We start from the raw sequence: 24,468 nt of genomic DNA on the forward strand, positions 1-24,468 counted from the left end.
GGTGTTACAATGACTTGGGACACTCAATGAATGAATATATTTTTCTCATTTCCAGGTGTTCCAACCCATCCCGTTTAATCCACTGGGATTTTACCTGGTATTAGAGTCCAATATTGGCCCTGGAATTCCAGCTTTCAACCATATCTTGCTGTCGTTGTGGTCACCTGCATGTACACATCCCATGCTGAGCTAAGGGGTGTGTAGGGCATTTCAATATTCCATGATGGATTCCCTGGGTCATTTATTACCCCCTTTGCTTGTGGAGACACATGGAACTGTTGGGGGTTGTTTTAGTAAATGTGGGCCCAATGAGTGCTTGAAACACCAGCCCTTGGAACAGCAGGTTTCACTAGGTTCCCTAGCCTGGTTACCTCCCTGTCAGTTAGCAATTTTACCTTATGTGACTTATAATTTGCTCTAACTACATGCCTAACTCCTGCTCTGGTTTGCCAAAAATTCTCTTCCCAATGCATCTTGGAAAGAAAATGGTGACTGCACTGTTCACCTTGGGGGTTTCCTTAGCCCTGGTCTACACTAGGGGGAGGGATCCATCTAAGTTATGCAACTTCAGTTACGTACTTAGACCTACTTACCGTGGTGAGATGACTGCTGCCGCTCCCCCGTCGACTCCACCTGCGCCTCTCGTGGAGCTGGAGTCGACCGGAGAGCGCTCGGGGGTCAATTTATAATGTCTAGATTAGACACGATAAATCGATCCCCGCTGGATCGATCGCTGCCCGCCGATCCGGGGGGTAGTGTAGACATACTCTTAGTGTATAACGTTGAGAATAGCTTCCCGGTTCATTTCAGTTCTCATGGCCTTCACAAAAGCAGCACAAACAGTGCTTTTCCCACAGACAAAGGCCACATTTTAATCATTTTGATGCATGCTGAGTTTACATACTATGGTTCTCAAGACTGTTTCACCAAGATGGCTCTTTTCATCAGTATGTTGTTTTAAGCATCTTACTCTTTGGTCGAGGCTGATGGGACATATAAGGACGCAGGCATTTTCATCCACTTTATAATGAAAACATTCTGGTGCAGATTTATGGCCAGAGTTTTAAAAATGCTCAGCACCCGTTGGCTCCCACTGGGACATTCCATGTTCCTTGTTCTCAGTGGGAGCTGCTGGGCACTTTTGAAAATCTGGCCCTTAGAGTCAGATTTTTAATGATATTTATATGCCTAAAGATGCAGGTAGACACCTATTGATATTTTTCAAACTCGCCTGGTGCCTAGCTCCCATTGCAATCATGGGGAGTTAGGCACCTAGGGCTAGCTACACAAGGGGTTTAGGCAACTACGTCCAACATTTAGATACTCAAAACCTTTGCTCAGCTGCCACCTAACCCTGTCTGCACCTGAATGTCTGTTGGTGGGCATGTGCAAGCTGCCAAGTGCCTATCTCACACCTAAGCCCCATAGGATTCATGAATTTGGCAATTCCCCTGCCTGCCTTGCCTGCAAGGGTCCACTCCAATAGGTGTGCTCAGAGGTGCCCACAAAGGGCATCTATCAGATCAGGCCCCACACTATGTGGTGGTGCTGCCCCCTCCTTTTCAGCCAATAGCCCCCTGGTGAGGGCACTCACCTGGGATGTGGGAGACCCTCCTCTACCTGACCTGGTGCAGGGACTTGAACCGAGATTTCTTGTATCACCCATGACTTCCCTGCCCACTGGGCTAGCAGGTATTCTAGGGTGCAGCTTTCTCAAGCTCTCCTATTGATGATGGTCCATGTTATATAAGTACTGAAATAGTCACTGGAGTAGGAACTTGAGCTGAGGTTGCCCCCCCCCCTTAGATGATGCCCTAACCACTAGGCTAGAAAGTCATTCACATGCTTTCTCTGCCCAATGAATGTTTAGGCACCTAAATACCTTTAAAAGTCTGGCCCTTAGTGTCTGCTGTGTGTGCGTTTTTCATGCCTAACTCAATGGGAAATCACATCATTGCCAAGCCGGATGGGCCTCAAAATCAACCGATAGCCATTTTAAAAACATGGACTTATTGCTTGAGATCCTGCTGATCCCTTCCATGCTTGGTTTTTAAGCTTTCTTAAAGGACCAAGTAAGCCAGATATACCATGTTTTTCCCTGGACATCGTCATGTCTGGGTGAATGCTTTACCCAGACTGCTAACTTTGAACACCTTGTATGGACGAGAGAAGAATGTGAAACCAGTGTGAGGGACTGGCGTTTCATAGACCCACAGGGTTAGATGGGGCCGCAAGAGTCATCTATTCTAAGCCCCTGCCAAGATGCAGGATTTGTTGAGTTCAGAACATCCAAGACAGGTGCCTATCCAGCCTCCTTTTGAAAACCTCCAGTGAAGGAGCATCCATCCTAGGCTCTCTGGTCCATTGTCCTACTATCCGTATAGTTATTAAGGTTTTCCTGAGATTTAATCTAAATCTGCTGTGCTGTAGTTTGAACCCATTGCCTCTTGTCCTGCCCTTTGTGGCAAGAGAGAGCAACTTTTCTCCATCTTTTTTATGGCAGCCTCTCAAATATTTGAAGACAGCTATCACGTCTCCCCCTTGATCTCCTCTTTTCCTAACTAAACATACTCGGTTCCTTCAGCCTTTGCTCATATGGCTGCATTCCATCTCTTTGATCATCTTTGTCACTCGCCTTTGGGTCCTTTCCCATTTCTCTACATCCTTTCTATCTATTGGTGACCAAAATTGGACACACTACTCCAGCTGAGGCCTAACCAGCGCCGAGTAGAGCGGTACTATCGCCTGCCATGGCTCGCGTGCTCTGCCTCTGTTATTGCAACCCAGAATTACATTTGCTTTTTTTGTAACAGCATCACACTGTTAACTCATGTTGAAGTTGTGATCCACCACAGCTCCCAGATCCTTCTCAGCAGTGCTGCTGCCAAGCCATTATCTCCCATGCTGTATTTGTGCATTGGGTTTTTCATCCCTAAGTGTAGCACCTAACTTTTGTCTTTGTTGCATTTCATTTTGTTGTCTACAGCGCAGTTCTTCAATTTATCAAGCTCCCTTTGAATTTTAGCTCTATCCTCCAAAATGTTTGAACCCCGCACCCCCCAGCTTTGTGTCATCTGCAAATTTCATCAGTATGCTCTCTATTCCTAAGTCCAGGTCATTAATGAAGATGATAAATCTCAGTGGACCCAGAAAAGATACCTGTGGAACCCCACTCTAGACCTACTTTCAAGCTGACATCATCCCATTAATAGTTACCTGTTGTTTGTGGTTGTTTAACCAATTATGTCTCCACTTAATGTTAGTTCTGCCGAACCTGCATTTCTCTAGCTTACTTGTCAGAATGTCACATGGGACTGTGTTCAAAGCCTTGCTAAAGTCCAGGTATATTATATCCACTGCATTCCCACCTCCATCAAACCAGCTACCCTGTCAAAGAAGGAAATCAAGCTGGTTTGGCATGATTTGTTCTTAGTAAATCCATGCTGGCTGCTAGTGATCACCCCTTCATTCTCCAGGTATTCGCAAATTGAATGTTTTATACATTGCTGTAGTAGCTTCCCAGGTATCAGGGTCAGGCTGACTGGTCTGTAGTTCTGGGGTTTTTCCCTTTTCCCCTTTTTCAAGATGGGCACTATGTTAGCCCTTCCCCAGTCTTCTGGAACCTCTCCTGTCACCCATGAATTTGAAAATATTATTGCCAGTGGCTCTGAGATTTCTTCAACTAATTCCTTCAGCATCCTGGAGTGAATAGCATCAGGCCCTGCTGACTTTAATTCATTCAAATTAGTCAGAAGATCTCTGATATGTTCATTACTTATCCTGATCTGCCTCCCTTTCCCTTCATTGTCTATGGTAACTTCACTAGTCGTCTGGTCACGTGTTATTTTTTGTGTGAAGACTGAAGCAACATAGACATTGAGCTGCTCTGCTTTCCTATCATCTTCCATGACCAGCCCACCTTCTCCATTGAGCAGCAGACCCACACCGTCCTTGACCTTTCTCTTTTGCCTGACATATTTGAGGAAACCCTTCTTGTTGTCGTTAACATTCCTTGCCAGCTGTAACTCATTCTTTGCCTGGTCTTTGCTGATTTTGGCCCTGCACACTCATGCTATTCCCATGTATACTTCCTTGGTGATGTGCCCTGTTTCCTCCCTAAAAGTGCAACAGGGACCATTGTGAGCACCTGGTTTGACCTCCTGAATAGTGCCAGCCAGAAGAGAGTGGGCCGGGCTGGGAGGCCTCTGCATACACAGTCCAAAATTGCCCCCCGAGTTCCTCCTCCCGCCCCCACAAAAACTGAAAAACATGAATGCTACTTGCTGCTGGGTAGAACTGGACTGTAATGATCTTAGGTTGGCTGCCTGACAACAATGATGAGTTATCGACAGTAATGGTGCACCACGTTTAACAATCGTGTACAGCGCTCAGACCTTGTCATTCATTTCCTGATATCAGGGCCTTGTGATATTCATTCTAGAGACGGTAGGCCAATGTCAGAGCTTCTTGCAGGACTCAGACCCCAGCCTCAGTCACATGTGAGGGTCCCAGATGCGCGTGGATTGGTCACCCTGCCATAAGCAAATCAGCACCCCAGGCTGTGGTATAAGTTATAATAATCATTGTTTTATTTTTTAAAAATTACAATAGAAAAGTACCTTTAAACATATTTCAAAAAAGCAGAGTAGACAATGTGGAAGTTTTTCTTTCCTCTATTTCCCAAAACAAATACAGAAAATCTGTTTTCTAAAGAACTAGTCTATTGGTTAGAATGCTTATACATTTCTGTTTAGATTTATTTCAACATTTGCCTTAGAATTTAATTTGTTCTCAAGTTCTCCTTGTCACTTTGTTTAAACAAAAGTAGAAGTGATGTTTTTCTGTCTTATGCTTTCAACTACCATTGTGGTCTTCGGACTGAAGAATTCTCAACATCTGCATTTCCACAAAGAACAATTGTGTTGTCATCATAAAAACACTGACATCACTACGTGTTCAGCACAATGTGAACAAAACTAGGGGGAAACTTGTGAGCACACTTTCACCACACTTGTCAACAATCAGGGCCTTGACCCAATCAGTGCAGTCTGCAGCAGAGCATTCCTTACGGGGGAGTGGGTGGAGAGAGAGAGTCGTCTGTAGGGGTAAGGAGTTGTCAATCCTTTTACAAGAAAACAAAGACTCATTTTTATATTCTATTCCTGTGCAGAGTGAAAAGCAATCAGGGAAAAGGAATGTACTGTTAAAATAAGCTTCTTGTTGCTGGTACAGTATTCTCAGTAAACATTACAAATATTGCTTCAAGACAATGACTGGAGTAAAGAACAGGGTTTAGCAGAAAATGCCAACGCTTCCCTTTTTGGCTTCATTTTTGCATTGAAAATACCAGTAAATTACATAGCAAGGAGCTGGACAGGCATCAACTATTCATTAAGGCCCAAATTCAACAAAGCACTTAAGTGTAACTGTAAGCATGTGTTTAAGTCCCATGAACTTCAACTAGACTTAAGCATGTTCTTGAGTGTGTTGCTGAATTGGGGTCAATTTTTCCCCATTACAGCAGTTTACATTGCCAATAAAAATTTCAAGCAGTTACTGGAACCAGCCCTTCCTGCCCCTGGAAAGATACCATGTGACAGAGCAAATGTAAGTGTACATGAAGAGAGCACAGGGAGAGCTCTCATTAATAACAGTCTCAACTTGCTCCATACATGGCTTTTCCCTGCACAGCTCTCTGCTAGACTAAAGCCTCACACTGCAAGCTGTAACTGTAGCCCGAAGGTAGACAAATTATACTAAGTTGTTTTCTGATTGTCCTGCCTGATAGAATATGGTACACTGGGGAATAAAACCCTAATACTGTAAATATACTCAGATCTGTAGTTTAGCACATTTTAACTTCGCCAAGGCTGAGCACAATACCTATAAACCTAACAATACAATTATTTAATTCTGACAAGATTTAAAAACGTCTTGAACATGCAGCTTACAAAAAAGAAAAATGAGAGAATCTTAATTGCACGCATTCAAAAGTCAAGCACAAAACTGGTGATCTAACCCGGTGTAAGATCATTATACGCATAATGTTTGGTATAAAAATACTTGCTCTCTTTTTGCTTTTATAGTTTGCTTTTTTATGTTTTTTGTTTGAAAATACTTTTCAAACTATACAGCAATGACTGTCCGACCGTGCTTTCACAAGTAACACTCTTCCTTACAATAATACAGTGTAAAAAAGGAAAACATTAGTTTGTATGCTTTTTTTTTCTTCTACGAGAGCAGATGTGTGATAGAGGCTGTGGCAAAGTCTTGAAGGAATCAAAACTTGTGTGAGGTTTTTCAAGCCTGCAACAATGGAGAGGAACAGGTGTTAGAAAGGCATTTGAGATCTTGGAATGGGGGAGATTAAAAGTAACTGGATTTGAAGGAAGCTTTAGATGCATTCGCATGCAGAAGTATGTGTCTGGAGAATTGTCAAACACATCTAATAAATGAGCTCTCTGGGCACCTACAACAGGGATAGTTTTTTTTAAATAAGGCATGGGTGTATGTGTGTATCTACAGGGGCTAGAAGGGTGGTGGAGAGGGAAATCATTACCACATAATAGACACATAGATTTTAAGTCCAGAAGGAGCCATCAGAACAATATAGTGGCCACATGGGGTCAGCCCAATGGTCCACCTAGCCCAGTATCCTGTCTTCCAATAGTGGCCAGGTGCTTCCAAGGGAATGAACAGAACAGGGCAATTACTGAGTGATTCATCCCCTGCCATCCAGAGCATGGGGTTGTGCCCCACACCATCTTATGGACCAATCCTCCATGAATTTATGTAATTCTTTTTTTTAACCCAGTTATACTTTTGGCTTTCACAACATCCCTTGGCAATGAGTTCCACAGGTTGGCTGTGAATTGTGTGAAGAAGTACTTCCTTTTGTTTGTTTTAAACTAGCTGTCTATTAAATTCATTGTGTGGCCCCTGGTTCTTGTTCCTTTCCTAATGGTTCCTCACATTATGTTAGCTTTTTTGACTGCCTCTGCAAATTGAGCAGATGTTTTCAGAGAACTAGCCAAAGTGACTCCAGTATCTCTTTCTTGAGTGATAACAGCTAGTTTAGACCCCATCATTCTATATGTATAGTTTAGATTATACTTTCCAATGTGCGTTATGTTGCAGTTATCCACATTGCATTTCATCTGGCGTTTTGTTGCCCAGTCACCCAGTTTTGTAAGATGCTTTTTTAACTGTTCGCAGTCCTGGCTTTGGACTTAAATATCTTGAGTAGTTTTATATCATCTGCAAATTTTGCCACCTCATTGTTTACCCCCTTTTCCAGATCATTTATGAGTATGTTGAACAGCACAGGTCCCAGTACAGATCCTTTTGGGATCCCACTCATTACCCCTCTCCACAGTGAGAACTGACCATTTCTTCCTACCCTTTTTTCCTGTCTTTTAACCAGTTACTGATCCATGAGAGGACCTTCCCTCTTATCCCATGACTCCTTATTTTGCTTAAGAGCCTTTGGTGAGGAACATTGGCAAAGGCTTTCTGAAAGTCCAAGTTCAATATATCCACTGGATCCCCCTTGTCCATGTGCTTGTTGGTCCCCTCAAAGAATTCTAATAGATTGGTGATGCATGATTTCCCTTTACAAAAGCTATATTGACTCTTCCCCAACAAACTGTTTTCATCTATGTGTCTGATAAGCCTGTTCTTTACTATAATTTCAACCAATTTGCTAGGTACTGAAGTTAGGCTTATGAGACTATTATTGCCAGGATCTTCTCCTGGAGCCTTTTTAAAAAACTGGCATTATGTTACATACCCTCCAGTTATCTGATACAGAGGCAGATTTAAGCGATAGGTTACATACCACACTTAGGAGTTCTGCAGTCTCACATTTGTGTTCCTTCAGAACTCGTGGGTGAACGCCATCCGGTGCTGGTGACCTATTACTGTTTAATGTATTGATTTGTTCCAAAACTTCCTCTACTGTCACCTTAGTGTGGGACAGTTTCTCAGAATTGTCACCTAAGCAGAATGGCTCAGGTGTGGGAATCTCCTTCACATCCTCTGCAGTATTCATTTAGCTTCTTAGCAATGGACTTGTCTTCCTTGAGTGCTTCTTTAGCACCTTGTTTGTCCAGTGGTCCCTTCTAGTTGTTTGGCAGGCTTCCTGCTCCTCATGTGCTTTAAAAAAATTGCTGGTAGTTTTTGTGTCTTTTGCTAGTTGCTCTTCAAATTCTTTTTTGCCCTGCCTAATTACACTTTTATACTTGATTTACCAGAGTTTCTGTTCCTGCTATTTTTCTCAAGATGCCTTTCTATTTTAAAGGATGCCTTTTTGCCTGTAACTGCCTCTTTTAGTCTATTGTTTAGCCAGGGTGGCATTTTTTTTGGTCCTCTCACTGGGTTTTTTAATTTGGGGTAGACATTTAGTGTGTGCCACTATTGTGGTATTTTAAAAAAGTTTCCATGCAGGTTGCAGGCATCTCACTCTTGTGACTGTTCCTTTTAATTTCCATTTAACTAGCTTTCTCATTTTTGTGTAGTTCCCCTTTTTGAAGTTAAATGCTGCTGCAATGGCCTTCTTTGGTATTTTCTCTCCTACAAAGATGTTAAACTTAATTACATTATGGTTACTAATAATAAGCGGTTCAGCCATATTCACCCTTCTGGGGGAGGTCTAGGTTGGATATTAGGAAAAACTTTTTCACTAGGAGAGTGGTGAAGCCCTGGAATGGGTTACCTAGGGAGGTGGTGGAATCTCCATCCTTAGAGGTTTTTAAGGTCAGGCTTGACAAAGCCCTGGCTGGGATGATTTAGTTGGGGATTGGTCCTGCTTTGAGTAGGGATTTGGACTAGATGACCTCCTGAAGTCCCTTCCAACCCTGATATTCTATGAGTCTATGATTCAACTCTTGGACCAGACCCTGTGTGCCACTTAGGACCAAATCAAGAACTGCCTCTCCCCTTTTGGGTTCCAAGACTAGCTGCTTCAAGACACAGTCATTACTGGTGTCTAGAAAATTTATTTCTGCATCCTGTCCTGCAGCGACACATACCCAGTCAATATGGGAATAGTTGAAATCACCCAGTGTTACTGAGTTTTCTATTTTTTTAGACTCTCTAATCTCCCTGATCATTTCAGATTCTGTCACCATCCTGGTCCAGTGGTCAGTAGTCTGTTCCTACTGCTGTATTCTTATTATTCAAACGTGGAATTTCTATCCATAGAGATTCCTTGGTACAGTTTAATCCATTTAAGATATTTACTATATTAGACACTATTCTTTCTTTCCCATATAGTACAACTCCCCCACCTGCATGACCTACTCTCATTGCTGAGTATTTTGTACTCTGGTATTACTCTGTTCCCACTGATTATCCTCATTACACCAAGTTTCTGTGATGCCTATAATAATAATAATAATTAATAATAATCTCATTTAGTACCAGGCACTCAAGTTCACCCATCTTAGTATATAGACTTCTAGCATGTATATACAAGCACTTATAAAATGTGTCACTGTTTAGTTGTCATGTGATGTGATTGAATAGGATTTCTGTTTCAAATGACTGCTTCTCTTCAGTGGCTTCTGGGACTTTATCAGCTTCTATCCTCTCTGCTTTACTAGGCTATAGAGAATCCCCATTAATAGATCCTCCCCTAAGGGATCTTTCTTTCTGAATTTTGTGCTCCTCTCCCCCAGGCCCTAGCTTAAAATGTCCTGTACCACTTTTTAAATTTTACATGCCAGCAGTTTGGTTCTATTTTGGTTTTGGTGATGCCCATCCTTCCTGTACAGCTGCAAAGTGCTTTGCATGGCAGACAGGTGACTGTCCAGCTCGGTACCCAGCATGTGGGCTAATGAATGTATTCTTCTCTATGTGCCCCTGCGACTGCATCTGTGCCATTTGCCTCACAGACGCAGGAGCAGGGTGAAGTGCCAGTCCCGTGATTCACTTAGCTGGACACTGCATCCTCACTGCAGGTCTGAGACAATAATTCTCCCACATTATGACTGTAAGCCCCACTGCAGCTTAGGGGGTGAAAAAGCTGATCCCGCTCATTTGCTGCCAGGAGAGTTTCATCCTGAAAGCAGTGTGCGGTTTAACGATTGCCTCTAACTTACCAGCACACTGTAGTTTTGCAGGAGGGCATGAGAAACCAGTAGCCACCTTCAAAGGCTCCATTAATACCCACAAGACTGATTGTAGCCACCATCACACACCTGATACCTGTGACAGAAAAAAGACAGGTACAGTCAGAAACTCCACAGGAACCATGTGTGTTTCTGAACTGACACTGAGGTCTGGAAATCCAAGAGGAGGAGCACCAAATAACAGAGAACTTGTTGCCATTCATGCAACACTGACTGTTTCCAAGTTGTCAGTAATGGAGGTGATAACAGCTGTTTCAGAAGAGCAAGGGGCTGGGTGCAGAGCCTCAGAAAAGGGTGAAGTTGCTGGAAGTGGCCTCATGCCTTCATGGGTGACCTGGGAGGTTGCTGTGATAGCAATGTCAGGCTATCATATCCTGCTGAAGAGGTTTGCGGGGGACTGAGGACTGTGCGTGAAAGTAGCTAGAACTACAATTCTCTTTGCTGTTTGTGCAGTTACAGCTGCATTACTTTTATGCTTCATAAACTCACTGTTCAGTTCCTAACTCTCCAGTGGATTTCCTTAACTGGTGGATTAAACACAGCAAACAGCTGCATTGGGGAAGGTTGGGAGATAGGAGGTAGGGGTGTCCATCTCCGTGTCTGGCCTTTGGATGCTACAGGCCTGGTTGGGATTACTGGAGATTGCTCATTCCAAAGTACAAGAGACAGGTGTTCAAAATAACACTGGCACATTGACTTTTTAACAAAAACTGACTAATGTAATAAAAAAAATCAAGTTTTAAGTAGAGCATCTTTAACGAGAATGTCCAGTGTTACAACCCTCATGATTTTCTGTCCCCTGCCACTATTTTTAAGAGTCTCTTCAGCAGGGAGTGTGGGTGGGCCTGACAGACACCCCAAATGTGCTCAGGCTTGCTCATAGATTTGCAGATTCCAAGGCTAGAAGGGCCATTGTGATCATCTAGTCTGACCTCCTGGAAAACATGGATCACAGAACGTCCTAGAGCAGATCCAAATAATTCCTAGAGCAGATCTGTTAGAAAAACATCCCATCTTCGTTTAAAATTGCCAGTGATGGAGAATCCACCACAACCTTAGTAAACTGTTAAAATGGTTAATTGCCCTTGCTATTAAAAATTTACACTTTATTTCCAGTCTAAATTTGTCTAGCTTCAACTTCCAGCCACTGGATCATGTTATATCTTTCTCTGATATACTTGAGGAGCCCATTATTAAATATTTGTTCCTCATGTAAATACTTATAGACTGTGATCAAGTCACCCCTTCATCTTCTCTTTGTTGAAATAAATATATTGAGCTCTGTGAATCAAGATATGTTTTCTGATCCTTTAATCATTCTTGCAACTCTTCTCTGACCCCTCTCCAATTTATCAACATCCTTCTTGAACTGTGGGCACCAGAATTTTACACAGTATCCAGCAGCGGTCAGACTAGTGCCAAATACAGAGGTAAAATAATCTCTCTACCTCTACTTGAGATTCCTTTGTATACGCATCCCAAGATCACATGAGCTTTTTTGGCCACAGTGTCACACTGAGAGCTGATGTTTAGCTGATTGTCCACTATGCTCCTCACGTCTTTGTACGAGTCCCTGCTCCCCAGCATAGAGTCCCCCATCCTGTAAGTATGGCCCCCATTCTTTGTTCCTAGATGTGCACATTTAGATTTAGCCATATAAAATGCATATTATTTGCTTGCACCCAGTTTACCAATCGATCTAGATTGTTCTGATTCCGTGACCTGTCCTCTTTGTTTTTAACCAATCCTACGATTTATGTGTTGATTTTATGTTTTCTTCCAGGTCATTGATAAAAATGTTAAAAAGTATAGGGCCAAGAACTGATCCCCGCAGCACCTCAGAAGAAACACACCCACTTGATGATGATTCACTGTTTACAATTACATTTTGAGGCCTATCAGCCAGGTTTTAATCCCTTTAATGTGAACCACATTAAGTTTATATTCTAGCTTTTTAATCAAAATGTCCTGCTGTATCAAGTGAAACACCTTATTTCTGTCTAAGAAGATTAATCAACACTATTACTTTAATCAAATTTGTAATCTCATCAAAAAAAGATATCAATCAGTTTGACAGGATCTATTTTCCTTAAATCCTTATTGATTGGTATTAATTTATATTACCCTCCTTTAATTCTTTATTAATGATAATAGTAATTATCACATGATTTGACTGTCTGTTTTTCCCAAATACAAAACTAAACAAATACAAAAATACAAAAATAAATAGAAATATTTATTGAACTTCTGCTTTTTATGCATTTTTATTGATAATTCTACTGTTTTGATCTAGTAATAGACTAGAATTCTTTTTGTTCCTAATATACTTAAAAACCTCCTCCTTATTGTCCTTAATTTGGCTGGCCATGATTCCTTTTTGTGTCCCTTTGCTTCCCTTATCATTTTTTTTTACAATTCCTAGTTTCTGCTTTATATTCATTACTATCAACGTCCCCTTCCTTCCATTGTTATGTATTTTTATTTTTTACAGCTGCCTTCACTTCCCCTCTAAACCAGGTCAGTTCTTTAACCAATATCATTTTCTTCCTCTACTGTGGGATTGTGACTTTTTGGGCATGTAGTCTGGGCTTGTCTCCGCATTTCCCCTTTCCCTTCCTTTCTGTGCACACGCAGGCCGGCCACTCCTGCAGTTTTAACTCTACTGCTGCGCAGTGTAGGGGAGTGATGCCAGCGTGCTAGTGCGTGAGACAGGAAGGGCAACTGGCCCTCAACACAACAGGGAAACGGTGGTTTAATCAACCACAGCAGCAACACGCTGCCCAAATTAGAGCATTAGAGGAGTTAGCACTAAACCCAGTGGACTCCCAGCATCACCAGTCCTGGGTTTACCAATCCCAACACTCTGACCCCAGGAGCAAATGATCACATACTAGATCTGCAACATACTAGACCAGTAACTAAAATGAGTCACTGGGCAGAACAAATCAAATGGAGCAGTAAGCCCAGCTGCCACAGATCCCTGCCCAGAACTGTCACAGTCCCAGGACCTTACCACAGTGACGGGCAAAGCTCAGGCATCCTCTCCCCAGAAACAGTCAGTGACCACACAATTGAGGTGCAAATCAGGAGGCACCCGGCGCAGTCTGAACCAGGGAGAAGCGACAGTGACCCTGTGTGACTGGGCACAGGGAAGTGGGATGTGCCTCTGTGTCCCAGTCACACAGTGTGGCACACAGCGACTTGGGCCATTCCACTTGTCTCTCGCTGTCTCGCTGCCGGGCTGCTCTTGGGGCAGTGCAGCAAGAAGCATGAGACAGACTGCACTAGGCCTGAAGAGCCCTGACTCTCGACTGGGCAGCCTGAACATTTACTGCTATTGCTCACTTTGAACTGTAAGTGTCGCCCCTGTACCTAGGGCATCTGCAGCCTTCCCCTTTTCTGCCAGCCCTAATAAACACCCTCTCCCCTAGCCATATGAGTGGTCGGTGGGATCCACCAGGGCTAGCGCCTACAAGGCCCAGCTGCAGAAGCACCTACAAGGCTGGCCTCTGAGTTGCAGTACACCCAGCATGCTACTGGCACCGTAGAGGTTTGGCGTGCCTGGCTCTGAGCAGCCCCAATAATGACAGCATGATTGAGCCCGTAATGCATTAAGCTGTCTCTGCTGCAGGGGGAACATTTCCCCGCCTCGCAGACTTTCAGGGATTCACACAGGGTCGCACAGAAAGTCTGGAAAAGAGCTGGGAGCAGAACTCTGATGGAGACAGAACCCCGTCCTGCCGAGAACCTCGCGGGGGGAGCCAGTCTCCTGCCCGAGTGCCGCCACCACTCTGTTCTGGATAGAAATGTGGGTGTCTCGTTTCAAACGGCAAGCTGCGCTGACCCCCACGTGCTGGGGGGTTCCTTACAGCGAGGTGCAGGGGCTGCTCTTTTCTGGGCCAGGTTGTGTTGCTGCAGCAGCCAGAGCGCTGCAAAGGACTTAATATGGAATTGTGTACATTTCCACTAGTGATGTTGGAGCAATCCTTATTTTGGAAAAAAAAGCTGCTCCCCAAACATTCAAAACAGATTCTTCATGCATCACTTTCTAATGCGCAGGCATGGAAATAGCCACTGGACATCATGTCCTTTCCTAAAAAGACAGTACCAAGATGTGGAGGCTTAAACGCAACAGCCATAAATTAAGGTATTGGCTAAGAGACATAGTCCTTTTCCAAGCGTGGCTATTTCCAGCAAGGCCGGTTTTGATCTGTTCTGGGGGCGTGTGTGGGATTGGTGGCTTGGAGTGGGGAGCACTCCCTCAAACAGTAAGCAACCCTCTTTCGCAGCACCTCCCCAGCCAGCTGTTCTGCAGTCTGTCCAGCTGGAGAGCTTTGATTTCTCACTGGTGGGAATTTTTCTTGTCGTCATCTTATAAGGTGTTAGTGTGGTGGGAGGCAGGGGAGTGGGACTCTGACCTGGTTACTATTAGCAAGTGGGTGAGACCGGGACAGAGGAACAGGCTCCTCCCGCTTGGCTCTTGTTTCTATGGGGTGGGTTGGGAGGGTTTTTTGGAAGGAGCAGATGGACGATGGGGCGGAGTAAACGGGTCTGGAGCAATTTGGTTAAAAAGCACCTCGCAGGATGCGCCGTTGGGATTTTGGCTGTCTGTCCGTCTGTCCCCACTATGGCTGTCTAGGCTGGCTGGCTTGTAAGTGCTTCGGGGCACAGACTGCTTCTTAGTCTGTGTTGTGCAGGGCCTGGCACAAAGGGAGGGGTGCGATGCTGTGTTGTGGTCACGCTGGGGTTGAGTCAGGAGGAAACTCTTGAGTCCATTGTATTGTAACTGCCTTGGATTGCTCCTGCCTTGTACGCTGCTGGGAGGGGAATGAAATCTACGTTCTCTTTCCCCAGGGTCTGGGGGATTAGCACCCAGGAACAAAAGGCCAACCTGAAATGGTGCTGACGGCTCTAAATACTGAACTGAATGGGCAAGAGGTGGCTTGTTGCCCATTGCAAGAGGGCTGTCTGCTCCTTTAATAGACCAAAGGGAGAGGGCTGGAGAGAGCTGACCCTGCCCTATCATGAAGCCCAGCAGACAGATGCTGGGAAGCAGCTGACACAGCTGACCAGCACCTCATGATTGGTCCACACTCTCAGCTGGCCAATATAAAGGGGGAAAACCAGGAGAGAGGAGCTGGTAACCACTGCAGGCAGACCAACCAAATCTGTGCAGCTGCCCTGCAGCGTCAGAGAGGGCCCCACCTGGTAGCTGCCAGAAGACCCCAGTCTGAAAACCCCCCCCCAACCAGATGGTTGTTTGTGTTGCTTTTTGCACACTTGTCTGTTTTGTTTGTGAAGACGATAAACAGAGCCCCGAAGACAGGGACAAAAAATGAACCTGGGCCTGTCTGATTGTCTGTTTCCAGCCGGTGACTAGAGCCACCAGGGTACGCATAATGGAGAATGCAGGCGTGGCTTTCCAGGGCCCCGGGAAAAGCACAGGTCTTGCCGCTTCTGTGAGATGGAAAGGAAAGCAGTGGCTGCCACAGTGCCTGACAGCCACAGGTGCAGCAGCAGCCATAGTTCCCGCAGAAGCATCAAGAGGATCATCAGCAATTCGTGCTCAGGACATTGGCTTGGGACCCCCACATTCTACAGGTTGGTGCAGGTTGCCAGTGTGGGAAGAGGAGCCCTCACACTAAGATGGGACCAGAGGGAGACCTGGAGTCCTTCCTAGAGACTTTTGAGCAGGTGGCTAAGGCCTACCGACCCCCAGTTTTGTATTGACTTCCACAAAGTAAATGAAGTTCTAAACTTGATGCGTATCATATGCTTAGGATTGATGAGATGCTAGATGAACTGGAGCGGGTCTAATATATAACACTGGCCCTTACTAGGGGTTATTGGCAAAGCCCCGGCACCCCAGAGCTGACTGCACTTGCCACACCTTATGACCTCTACCAATTCCAAACCCTTCCGTTTGGTCTCCATGGGGGCCCAGTGAAGTTTCCAAGACTTATAGATAAGCTTACTTCTACCTCGCTGGGTATATGCTGTGGCGAACCTGGATGATGAAGTGATTTATACAAGTATCTGGGCAGAACATCTCCAGTGGGTCAGAGCAGTGCTCTAGTCCTTCAGGGAAGTGGGCCTCACTGCCAACCCCATGAAATATTGGATTGGATGTGCAGATACAAAATACCTTAGATACCCTGGGGGAATGGGAGAATCAAGCTGCTGGTACATAAGGTAAAGGCTCTTATAGACCCGCCAATCCCTGCCACTAAGTGACAAGTAAAATCTTTTCTGGGGCTAGCTGGATACTATTGTCAATTTATACCACAGTCCCTTTAACGAACCTTCTGCACAACAAGGCACCACAGAAGGTTCCTTGGGCTCCTGCATGTGCAGATGCATTTGGGGATATCAAGTGAATCCTTTGGAGCACGCCAGTGCCACGTAGCCCAGACTTTACTAGGGACTTCATCCTGCAGACTGATACCTCTGAATGTGGGTTGGGGCTATCCTTGAGGATGGGGAACACCCCCATGTTACATCTGAGGAGAAAGTTCCTGCCCTGGGACCAAAACTATGCAGTGATTTGAAAAGGAGTGCCTGGTGATAGAGTGGACTATTGAGGCCCTGAGATACCATTTGCTTGGAGCAAATTTCATCCTTATCACGGACCATGCTATGTGCGAGAGAAACCCCGAGACGGACACAATGGTACCTAGCCCTGCAACTGTACACATTTACAGTGCACTACCAGTCCAGAGCCAGACACATGAATGCAGACATTTTTTCATGGGAAGGAGGCACTGCGGGCACCACTCTTGGAGGTTGGGTGGGGGTGGTGAGAAGGGCATGTAATAGCACAACCTGCCCCTTTAAGTCCTGGGGAGGGGAGGGGGGGGGGACAGGGAGCAGCTGACCCTGCCCCAGACAGAAGCCCAGCAGACAGGTGCAGAGAATCAGCTAATGCATCTGATCAGCACTGCATGATTAGTTCACGCTCTCTGCTGGACAATATAAAGGGGGGGAACCAGGAGAGAGGAGACGGTAACCAGAGTAAGAGGCCGCAGGCTAGTGCACAAGACCCTGTGGCACCCCTGTGTGGAGCCAGAGAGGACCCTATCTGGTAGCTGCCAGAGGACTAGTCTGAAACCCCTAGCCAAACTGTTGTTTGTGTTGCTTTTTGCACACTTTCCTTTCTGGTTTGCAAAGACAATAAGCAGAGCACTGAAGAAAGGGACAGAAATCTAACCTGGGCCTGGATGTTGGTTTCTTTCCAGCTGGTGGGGAGGAACACCAGTGCACACCCATATGTATGGGAGGCTGGGCAAAGGGGAGTCCAACTGAACAGGTTTGACAAGACCATGTGATCAGGATCTGAGCGCTTGTTGCCAGGGTACCAAGAGCACCTGGTGTCCTATAAAGAACAGAGACATGGGGGCCAGCCAGGCCCTGAACATGTGCCATTTGCAAGCAGAGAAGCAAGTTAAGGAGGGCACGACAGCCTCTGAGCTATCAGTACCTCCTTGGGGAACAAATATTTAACAGGCTCTTCAGTCTAGCAGAGAAAGGGATAACATGATCCAATGACTGGAAGTTGCAGCTAGACCAGTTCAGACTGGACACAAGGTGTAAGTGTGAGTAATTAGCCACAGGAACAATTTACCAGGGATCGTGGTGGATTCTCCATCAGTGACCATTTTAAAATCAGGATGGGATACTTTTCTGAAAGATCTGCCCTAGGAGTTATTGTGGGGAAGTTCTCTGGCTTGTGTTACACAGGAGGTCAGACTAGATGATCACAGTGGTCTCAGAATCTATGAATCCCTGGGGATGCAGGCTTTCTCCCTGCCAGCCAGTGCTTCCCGATTAGCTAATAGATGGAGCAGCACTTCGCCAACATCAGTCTGAGGCACGTCTGTATTTTTAGTCCAGGACACTTCTGTTTTCTCTAATCATTTTGGCTTTCTATAGAATCACTGACTGTAGGGTCAGAGTGGCCCATTGTGCTCATCTAGTCTGACCTACATAGCACAGGCCAGAGTCTGTCACCCCGTGACTCCTGCCTCAAGCCCATAACCTGTGGCTGAGCGAGAGTGGAACAATCCAGCACATCTTTTAGTAATGACAGGTTTCAGAGTAGCAGCCGTGTTAGTCTGTATTCGCAAAAAGAAAAGGAGTACTTGTGGCACCTTAGAGACTAAGGTACACAAGTACTCCTTATTTTTTAGTAAGTATCAGTTGCCGTGGTTAATATTATTACTGGTACAATTCTGCATCAGATTTCCAATTTGAAGCTTGCTGACTGCACCTTCAGCCATTGGTTGTGGCTGTGAGGCACAGGGCTCTCTCCGAGACGGTGCGCCGGGCTGGCAGCGGGGGCTGTACGAGGCGCCGGGCTCTCTCCGAGACGGTGCGCCGGGCTGGCAGCGGGGGCTGTACGAGGCGCCGGGCTCTCTCCGAGACGGTGCGCCGGGCTGGCAGCGGGGGCTGTACGAGGCGCCGGGCTCTCTTGGAGGTGCTGGGGTCTTTTCAAGGTGGAATGCCTGGCTGGTGCTAGGGTCTCTCTGAGGCAGTGCACCTTGCTGGTGCTGAGGTCTTTCTTAGGTGCTAGGGTCTCTCCAAAGCACTATGATCTCTCTGAGGCAGCATGCCTGGCTGGCACTCAGGACTCTCCAAGGCACTGGGGTCTCTCTGGGGTGGCACGCCTAGTTGGTGCTGGGGTCTTGCTGATGTGGAGGTCTTTCTTAGGTGCCAGGGTCTCTCAGATGGTACACCTGCCTGGCACTGGGGCCTCTCCAAAGCTGCAAGGTATCTCTAAGGCAGCAAATCTGGTTGTTGCTGGGATCTTTCCACGGTACCATGTGTCTCTATGAGGTTGCATACCTGGCTGGCACTGAGGTCTCTCCAAAGTGCCAGGGTCTCTCAGAGATGGCACACCTGACTGGCACTGGGGTTTCTCTGAGGTGCTGGGATATCTCTGAGGTGGCACACCTGGCTGAGACTGGGACCTCCCCAAGGCGCCAGGGTCTCTCTGAGGTGGCACACCTGGCTGATGCTGGGGTCTCTATGAGGCAGTGTATCTTGCTGGCACGGAGGTCTTTCTTAGGCACCTGGGTCTCTCTGAGGTGGCACCTGGCTGGCACTCAGGTCCCTCTGAGGCACTGGAGTCTCTTTGAGGTGGCACACCTGGCTGGTGCTGGGGTCTCTTCTATGTATTTGTTTATCTTAGTCTTAGGGTATGTCTACGCAGCCACTGTGAGGGTGTTTCCCAGTGTGGATGGACTGACTTGTGTTAACTCTGCTGGAGGTAGTGCACGAAAAATAGCAGTGTGGCTGGGGCATCACAGTTAGCAGCCTGGGTTAGCCTCCCGAGCACAATCCCACCTGACCCATGGGCACATACTCAGGGTGGCTAGCCCGAACTGTGACCTGTCGTTTTAAACGCACTGGCTTGAGCAGAGCTAGCTCATGTTGGTCTTCCTGTGCTGGGACGACTACTCCCAGCTGCCGTGAAAACATACCCTTAGGTTTAGAAATTAAAGCCAAGATTTTTCTAACGCGACTCGTGATTCTGGGGTTCAATTTGTGACAGCTTGTGGTGTTTGTTTTTCAGATGCCCGGGCACAAGTTTGCAGCACTGCCAGTCAGACCTAGCCTTGGAGATCAGGCCCTTCTGAGGGCTCTCAAGTTGGGCACTGAAAGGCACTAGCTGCTTGCAAAAATCTTGCCCTAAATGGCCCAAGCCTATCTGTGTCAGGATGACTTCCCTTTGCTGCTGCTCCCCTAAGCCTCAGAGCAGAGGTCTGCTCAGGTCTAATTTCTAAGCCTGATGTGAACCCAACCCAGACCCAAGCCCCAGCCTGAGAGGCTTGAATCATTTTCTGACCCGACACTTCCCCCTGAACCTGAGTGAGTGCCAGCACCACCTCCTGCCCATGCGGCTGGCATGGTGGTGGCTGCAGCTGCGTGCCCTGCTCCTGACAGCTGCTGCCCCGTGCTGACTCTGTGTGCTGTGGAGCGAGCTGTGCTGTGACTTGTTGGCACACTCACTGCACAGCATAGTGAGGTTGTGGCAGCCGGCAGGAGTGGGGCAAGCAGCCACCGCCCCATCAACACCCAGGCAGGACGAGGAGAGCCAACCTGAGCCCAAGAGGATCCAGTTGTTTTCCCACCTGCCCCAACGCAGGCCCAACACTCGTAGTCAGATCTTCCTGCTGGGTTCAGGTCAGACGGCACAGCTTGAGTGCACAGGGGCTAGGCTCTGGCCTGCTTGCACAGATCGGAGTGGGAGAGCAGGGCCTGAGAAGAGGCTTGGAGCCCAGTGATGGGGCCGAATGTGCTTGCCGCTAGTGAAGAGCTTTGGCTGAGTGGAGGATGTAGAGCCTAGCCCTGCCAACCTGGCCCCTTTGCTAGGCACTAATCTCTCACTGAGGACATGTAAAGGTGCTCAGTGGAACATTACATACAACATCAGAGCTAGCCAGATGTGGTAGCATTTGCTGATCTCCTTTAAGAAATGTATCCCCTGGGTTTTATTTGTGACAGTCACGTTTATTGAGCTTTACATGTAAAATGCACAGCTAGCGGGGAGTGTGAGGGAAAGGGGGAGGCTGTCTGGCCATAGACAGTATCACTGGGAGGGACAGTATGCCCAGACTCCAGGAGCTAGCAGTGGTGGGTGACCTCGGCGTGTGTATGGTGGGAAGCCTGCTGAACCCTTTTATCTGAGCTGCATGTCAAGAATCACAAGGAGCTTAGACTGATGTGCTGTGAAAGTGGGCAACGCCTGGGAACAGTCTGGTAGATGCATTAGGGCTTAGCGCTGCTACTGGCCTAGTGGTTTTACTTTTTGTTTTAATATCCACAGTTTATTTATCCACAAATGGCTGCAATATTTACAGACTGTATCTTCTCTAACTTCTCTTCCAACACTGATAGCATCAAAAGAGTACATTTGTAGAATAAAATAAATTCTCCCCTCTGCTGTGGTAATCTGTGCTCAGTAACTACATGTGTTTTTCATTTATGGACCCTGACCTGATCTGTTGCCAAGGGAGTTTTCATTAACTTTTAATAAGACATTTTTGTAGTATTTGGACGTGCATGTTATAAAGAGTAAGGAAGGATCTATGCATTTCAGGGAGAATGGAGCCTCCTTGCTTTCTTCTTTGTGGAGAATCTGTGCAAGCTGTATTCTGTATGCACTTTTGGATTCAGAGATTCTAAAGCCTGAAGGGGACGATTGTGATCATCTAGTCTGACCTCCCCATCTAACACAGGACAGAGAACCTCACACAGCGATCTCTGCATCCAGCCCATAACTTAGTTTGAGCCAGAGCATATATTTTAGAAAGAGAGAGTCCAGAGAGACAGATGTCAAGTGATGGAGAATCCACCCCATCCCTTGGTAGTTTGTTACAGCAGTTAATCACCATTCCTGTTAAACATTTGCACCTTATTTCCAGTCCGAACTGTCGAGCTTCAACTTCCAGCTGCTGGATCTCGCTCTGCCTTGGTCTGTAGGTTAGAGTCCGCTGTGCTCAGAAAGCCCCTCACTATACAGGGGCTTGCAGACTGTCATTGTCACTTCTCAATGTTCTCTTGAATGAACTAAAAAGCGTGAGCTACTTTAGTATTTCTCTGAAGGCAGGTTTTCCAAACTGCAAATCATCCCTGTAGCTCTTTTCTGAACCCTCTCCAATTGGTCAGCATCCTTTTTGCTGTGTGAGACATCAGCGTGGGACACAGTAACCAGTAAAAAGAAAAGGAGTACTTGTGGCACCTTGTGGAAATTTTTTCCACCGAATGCATCCGATGAAGTAAGCTGTAGCTCACGAAAGCTTATGCTCAAATAAATTTGTTAGTCTCTAAGGTGCCACAAGGACTCCTTTTCTTTTTGCGAATACAGACTAACGCGGCTGCTACTCTGAAACCCGTAACCAGTAATAGTCTCACTAATGTCATAAGCAGAAGTGATCCCACCTCTCTGTGTATGCACACAAGGATCTTCAGACATGTGGTGAATGTTGTCTACGTGTGACTTGAGGCCGTGCTTCTGGAAGATTTACTGAGTAGTTTAGTACCATTCTGAATGAGTCTGGGTTACAGCTTTGACTATATCCCTGCACAACATTCAGTGGCAGGGTGACTGAGCCATTCTTTCAGCTGAGAAAATATCCGCTTATTAGGGTTGTCTCTCTCTAAATGAAGTCTATCCCATGGTTTCTTAGCAGAGATGGTTTTGAGAGGGGGCGCAGACTACAGGCACTTTCAAGTCTAGTAAGAAGCAGTATTGCTGAGATGGTAATCAGCTGGACAACGAGAATGTGCTGAGGATTGGCACAGTCACTGTGAGGGCATCAGTCAGACCACAGCATGTCCCACCAGCGGGCACCAGGATACCCCAACGTGACGAAGCTGATAAAAGGCAGTTTCCTCGTGCCATTTACTCCCTGTGCACACTGGTGAGTAGCTAGAAGCTCCACAGGCACTGACAGACCTGCCGTCTGGAGCGGGGCAAGCTTGGTATCCTAGCAGTTTCAGACAGACTGCTCTGGCTTTTCACTGCCAGAGGTGCCATTGGCCAGTGCTGGGCCACTAGCAGGAGAATCTCCCCCACATACACCTGCAGGAGGGACCACCCACAAATATCAGCAATAGACAAGGGCAGCAGCACGAGAGGCACCCCCCATCGTGCCAGGGCCTGCCGTGGGCACAAGGACCCCACAACAAGAGAGACAACTCAGGCCAGAAGCACCGAGTGCTGCAAGACCCCTGCCCTGCACGCATACAGGCCTCTCTATGACCTCAGTTGTGGGCTCTCGCAGTGCTGAGGTAGACAGCTCTCAACAAGGAATGTGACGTGGCGACCCCGGCTTTGTGTGGCATATAGGGAATGTGGTGCCTACAATGAGCCACGTCCTCTGAATGAGGAACGCTTGGGGATGAGTGCACAAGCCGGAGCCATTGCACTGAGCCACCCAGACACTGTGTCATGTTCTCCAGCCTTCTCTGGCAGCCCTTGCTAGTCACCTCCGGGCCACACTCCGCGAAGCTGACAGCCAGTGTGAGACATACGATAACGTCATATCTCTTTGAAGGTGCATGCCCACTGCTGCCAGCTATGAGAGAGTGCTCCCAATACAGCCTTGCCAGCATGGCACTGTGGGGCACAGGGCCGAGGAGATGAGCAGTGGTGTCTTGGCATGATCCTGAATCCATGCTGACTCTCCAGCACAAACATGCTGGTGTGGCCAGAGTTGTGGGCAGTGTCTGCAATCCTCTCCCCTCCCTGCTCCAGGGGGCCCCAGTACAGCTGGGCCTGGATCAGCTTGTGCCAACAGGCCAGGCCCCAGCTCTGTGTGTCTGCTCTGCCACCACAGCCTGTGTCCTGACCCCGTGGGCTGCAGGGAGAGGTGCAAAGGGAGAGAGTGGAGAGAAAACAAGGGACAGGAGAGAGCATGGCCAGGCCAGACATAGGGAGAGGCAGGGTAAGTCTGCCAGGGGATGATAGAGGGGCTCTAGGCATGGAGCACAAGGGCTGTGGGGTCAGGGTACCCAGCCACCCAGCTATTGCCCTGGGGCTCTGACAAAGCCAGGCTGGGAATGACGGAGCTAAAACCTGCCTGTTGGGTTTGGTTTAGTTCAGCTGTAATCATCTGGGGCCCTGTTCTCCGGGGTGTGTAATAGAAACACAAAGCAACAGTGAACGAAAATGTTCGCCATCTCTGCCTGACGGAGGCTAAACCACTCACTCCAGCAGCAGAGCCCGCTAGCGCTCTGTTTGGCTAAACATGCACCCGAAGGAGAGAGATTCACAGTCAATGTTTAGAAAACACACACGTGTTCGTTGAGCATGCATGAGCGCTCTGAACGATCTGCTCTAGGGCACCCACAGGGAGGCGCCTCTGAGTGAAGGGTACAGCCTAGGCCATGCAGGTCGGACATGACCTGCAGCCTCCTCCTGGCCTTTCACGCTACAGAGCTAGGCATTTTCTCCCTGTCTGGCCCTTTGATGTGGTTCTGCTTCGTGGGCTCCCCGTGTCCCACAGAACAGAATGCTCGCCCTTTTGCCTTCTCTCTCTCTCTCTCTCTCACTCACACATACACCCCCCTCCCCCATCTTTCCATGTGTTGCACCCTCCTTGCAGCCAGCAGTGTCCCCTCCTGGCTCCGCTCCGGAGGGGCAGCCTCGTATCAAATGAATGGCATCACCACCACTCCAACAGCACTGTCCAGTGACTTCCTTCGAAGGCAGTTTCGGTGCCCTGGGCTCCGTCACTCACTCCTAATGCCATCTGCGGGCACTGAATCACTTTATCAGACAGTGGCAGCAAGGGAGAGGAACGAAGGGACTGGGGATGCATTAGGAGACACCGCC

The 24,468-nt window shown here is 47.1% G+C and overlaps 1 protein-coding gene across 7 annotated transcripts in view; it reads right to left on the bottom strand.

Annotated features, from left to right (window-relative positions):
* Positions 1-4,567: 4,567 nt before the first annotated feature.
* The window catches only part of RBPMS (RNA binding protein, mRNA processing factor), a 141,262-nt gene continuing 121,361 nt past the window's right edge, over positions 4,568-24,468 (bottom strand). For 6 of the 7 annotated variants that reach the window (XM_043513055.1, XM_043513057.1, XM_043513052.1 and 3 more), the window contains 2 exons: positions 10,101-10,206; positions 4,568-6,306 (listed from right to left, as the gene is read on the bottom strand). In XM_043513055.1, coding sequence (XP_043368990.1) covers positions 10,161-10,206 — 46 coding nt within the window. In that variant the 3' untranslated portion in view covers positions 4,568-6,306; positions 10,101-10,160. Of the gene's footprint in view, positions 6,307-10,100; positions 10,207-24,468 lie in introns of those variants that run through there. The other variant, XM_043513056.1, reaches the window with a different exon arrangement.

The sequence above is a fragment of the Dermochelys coriacea genome, chromosome 4 (assembly GCF_009764565.3).
Source record: "Dermochelys coriacea isolate rDerCor1 chromosome 4, rDerCor1.pri.v4, whole genome shotgun sequence".
Classification (NCBI taxonomy): domain Eukaryota; kingdom Metazoa; phylum Chordata; order Testudines; family Dermochelyidae; genus Dermochelys; species Dermochelys coriacea.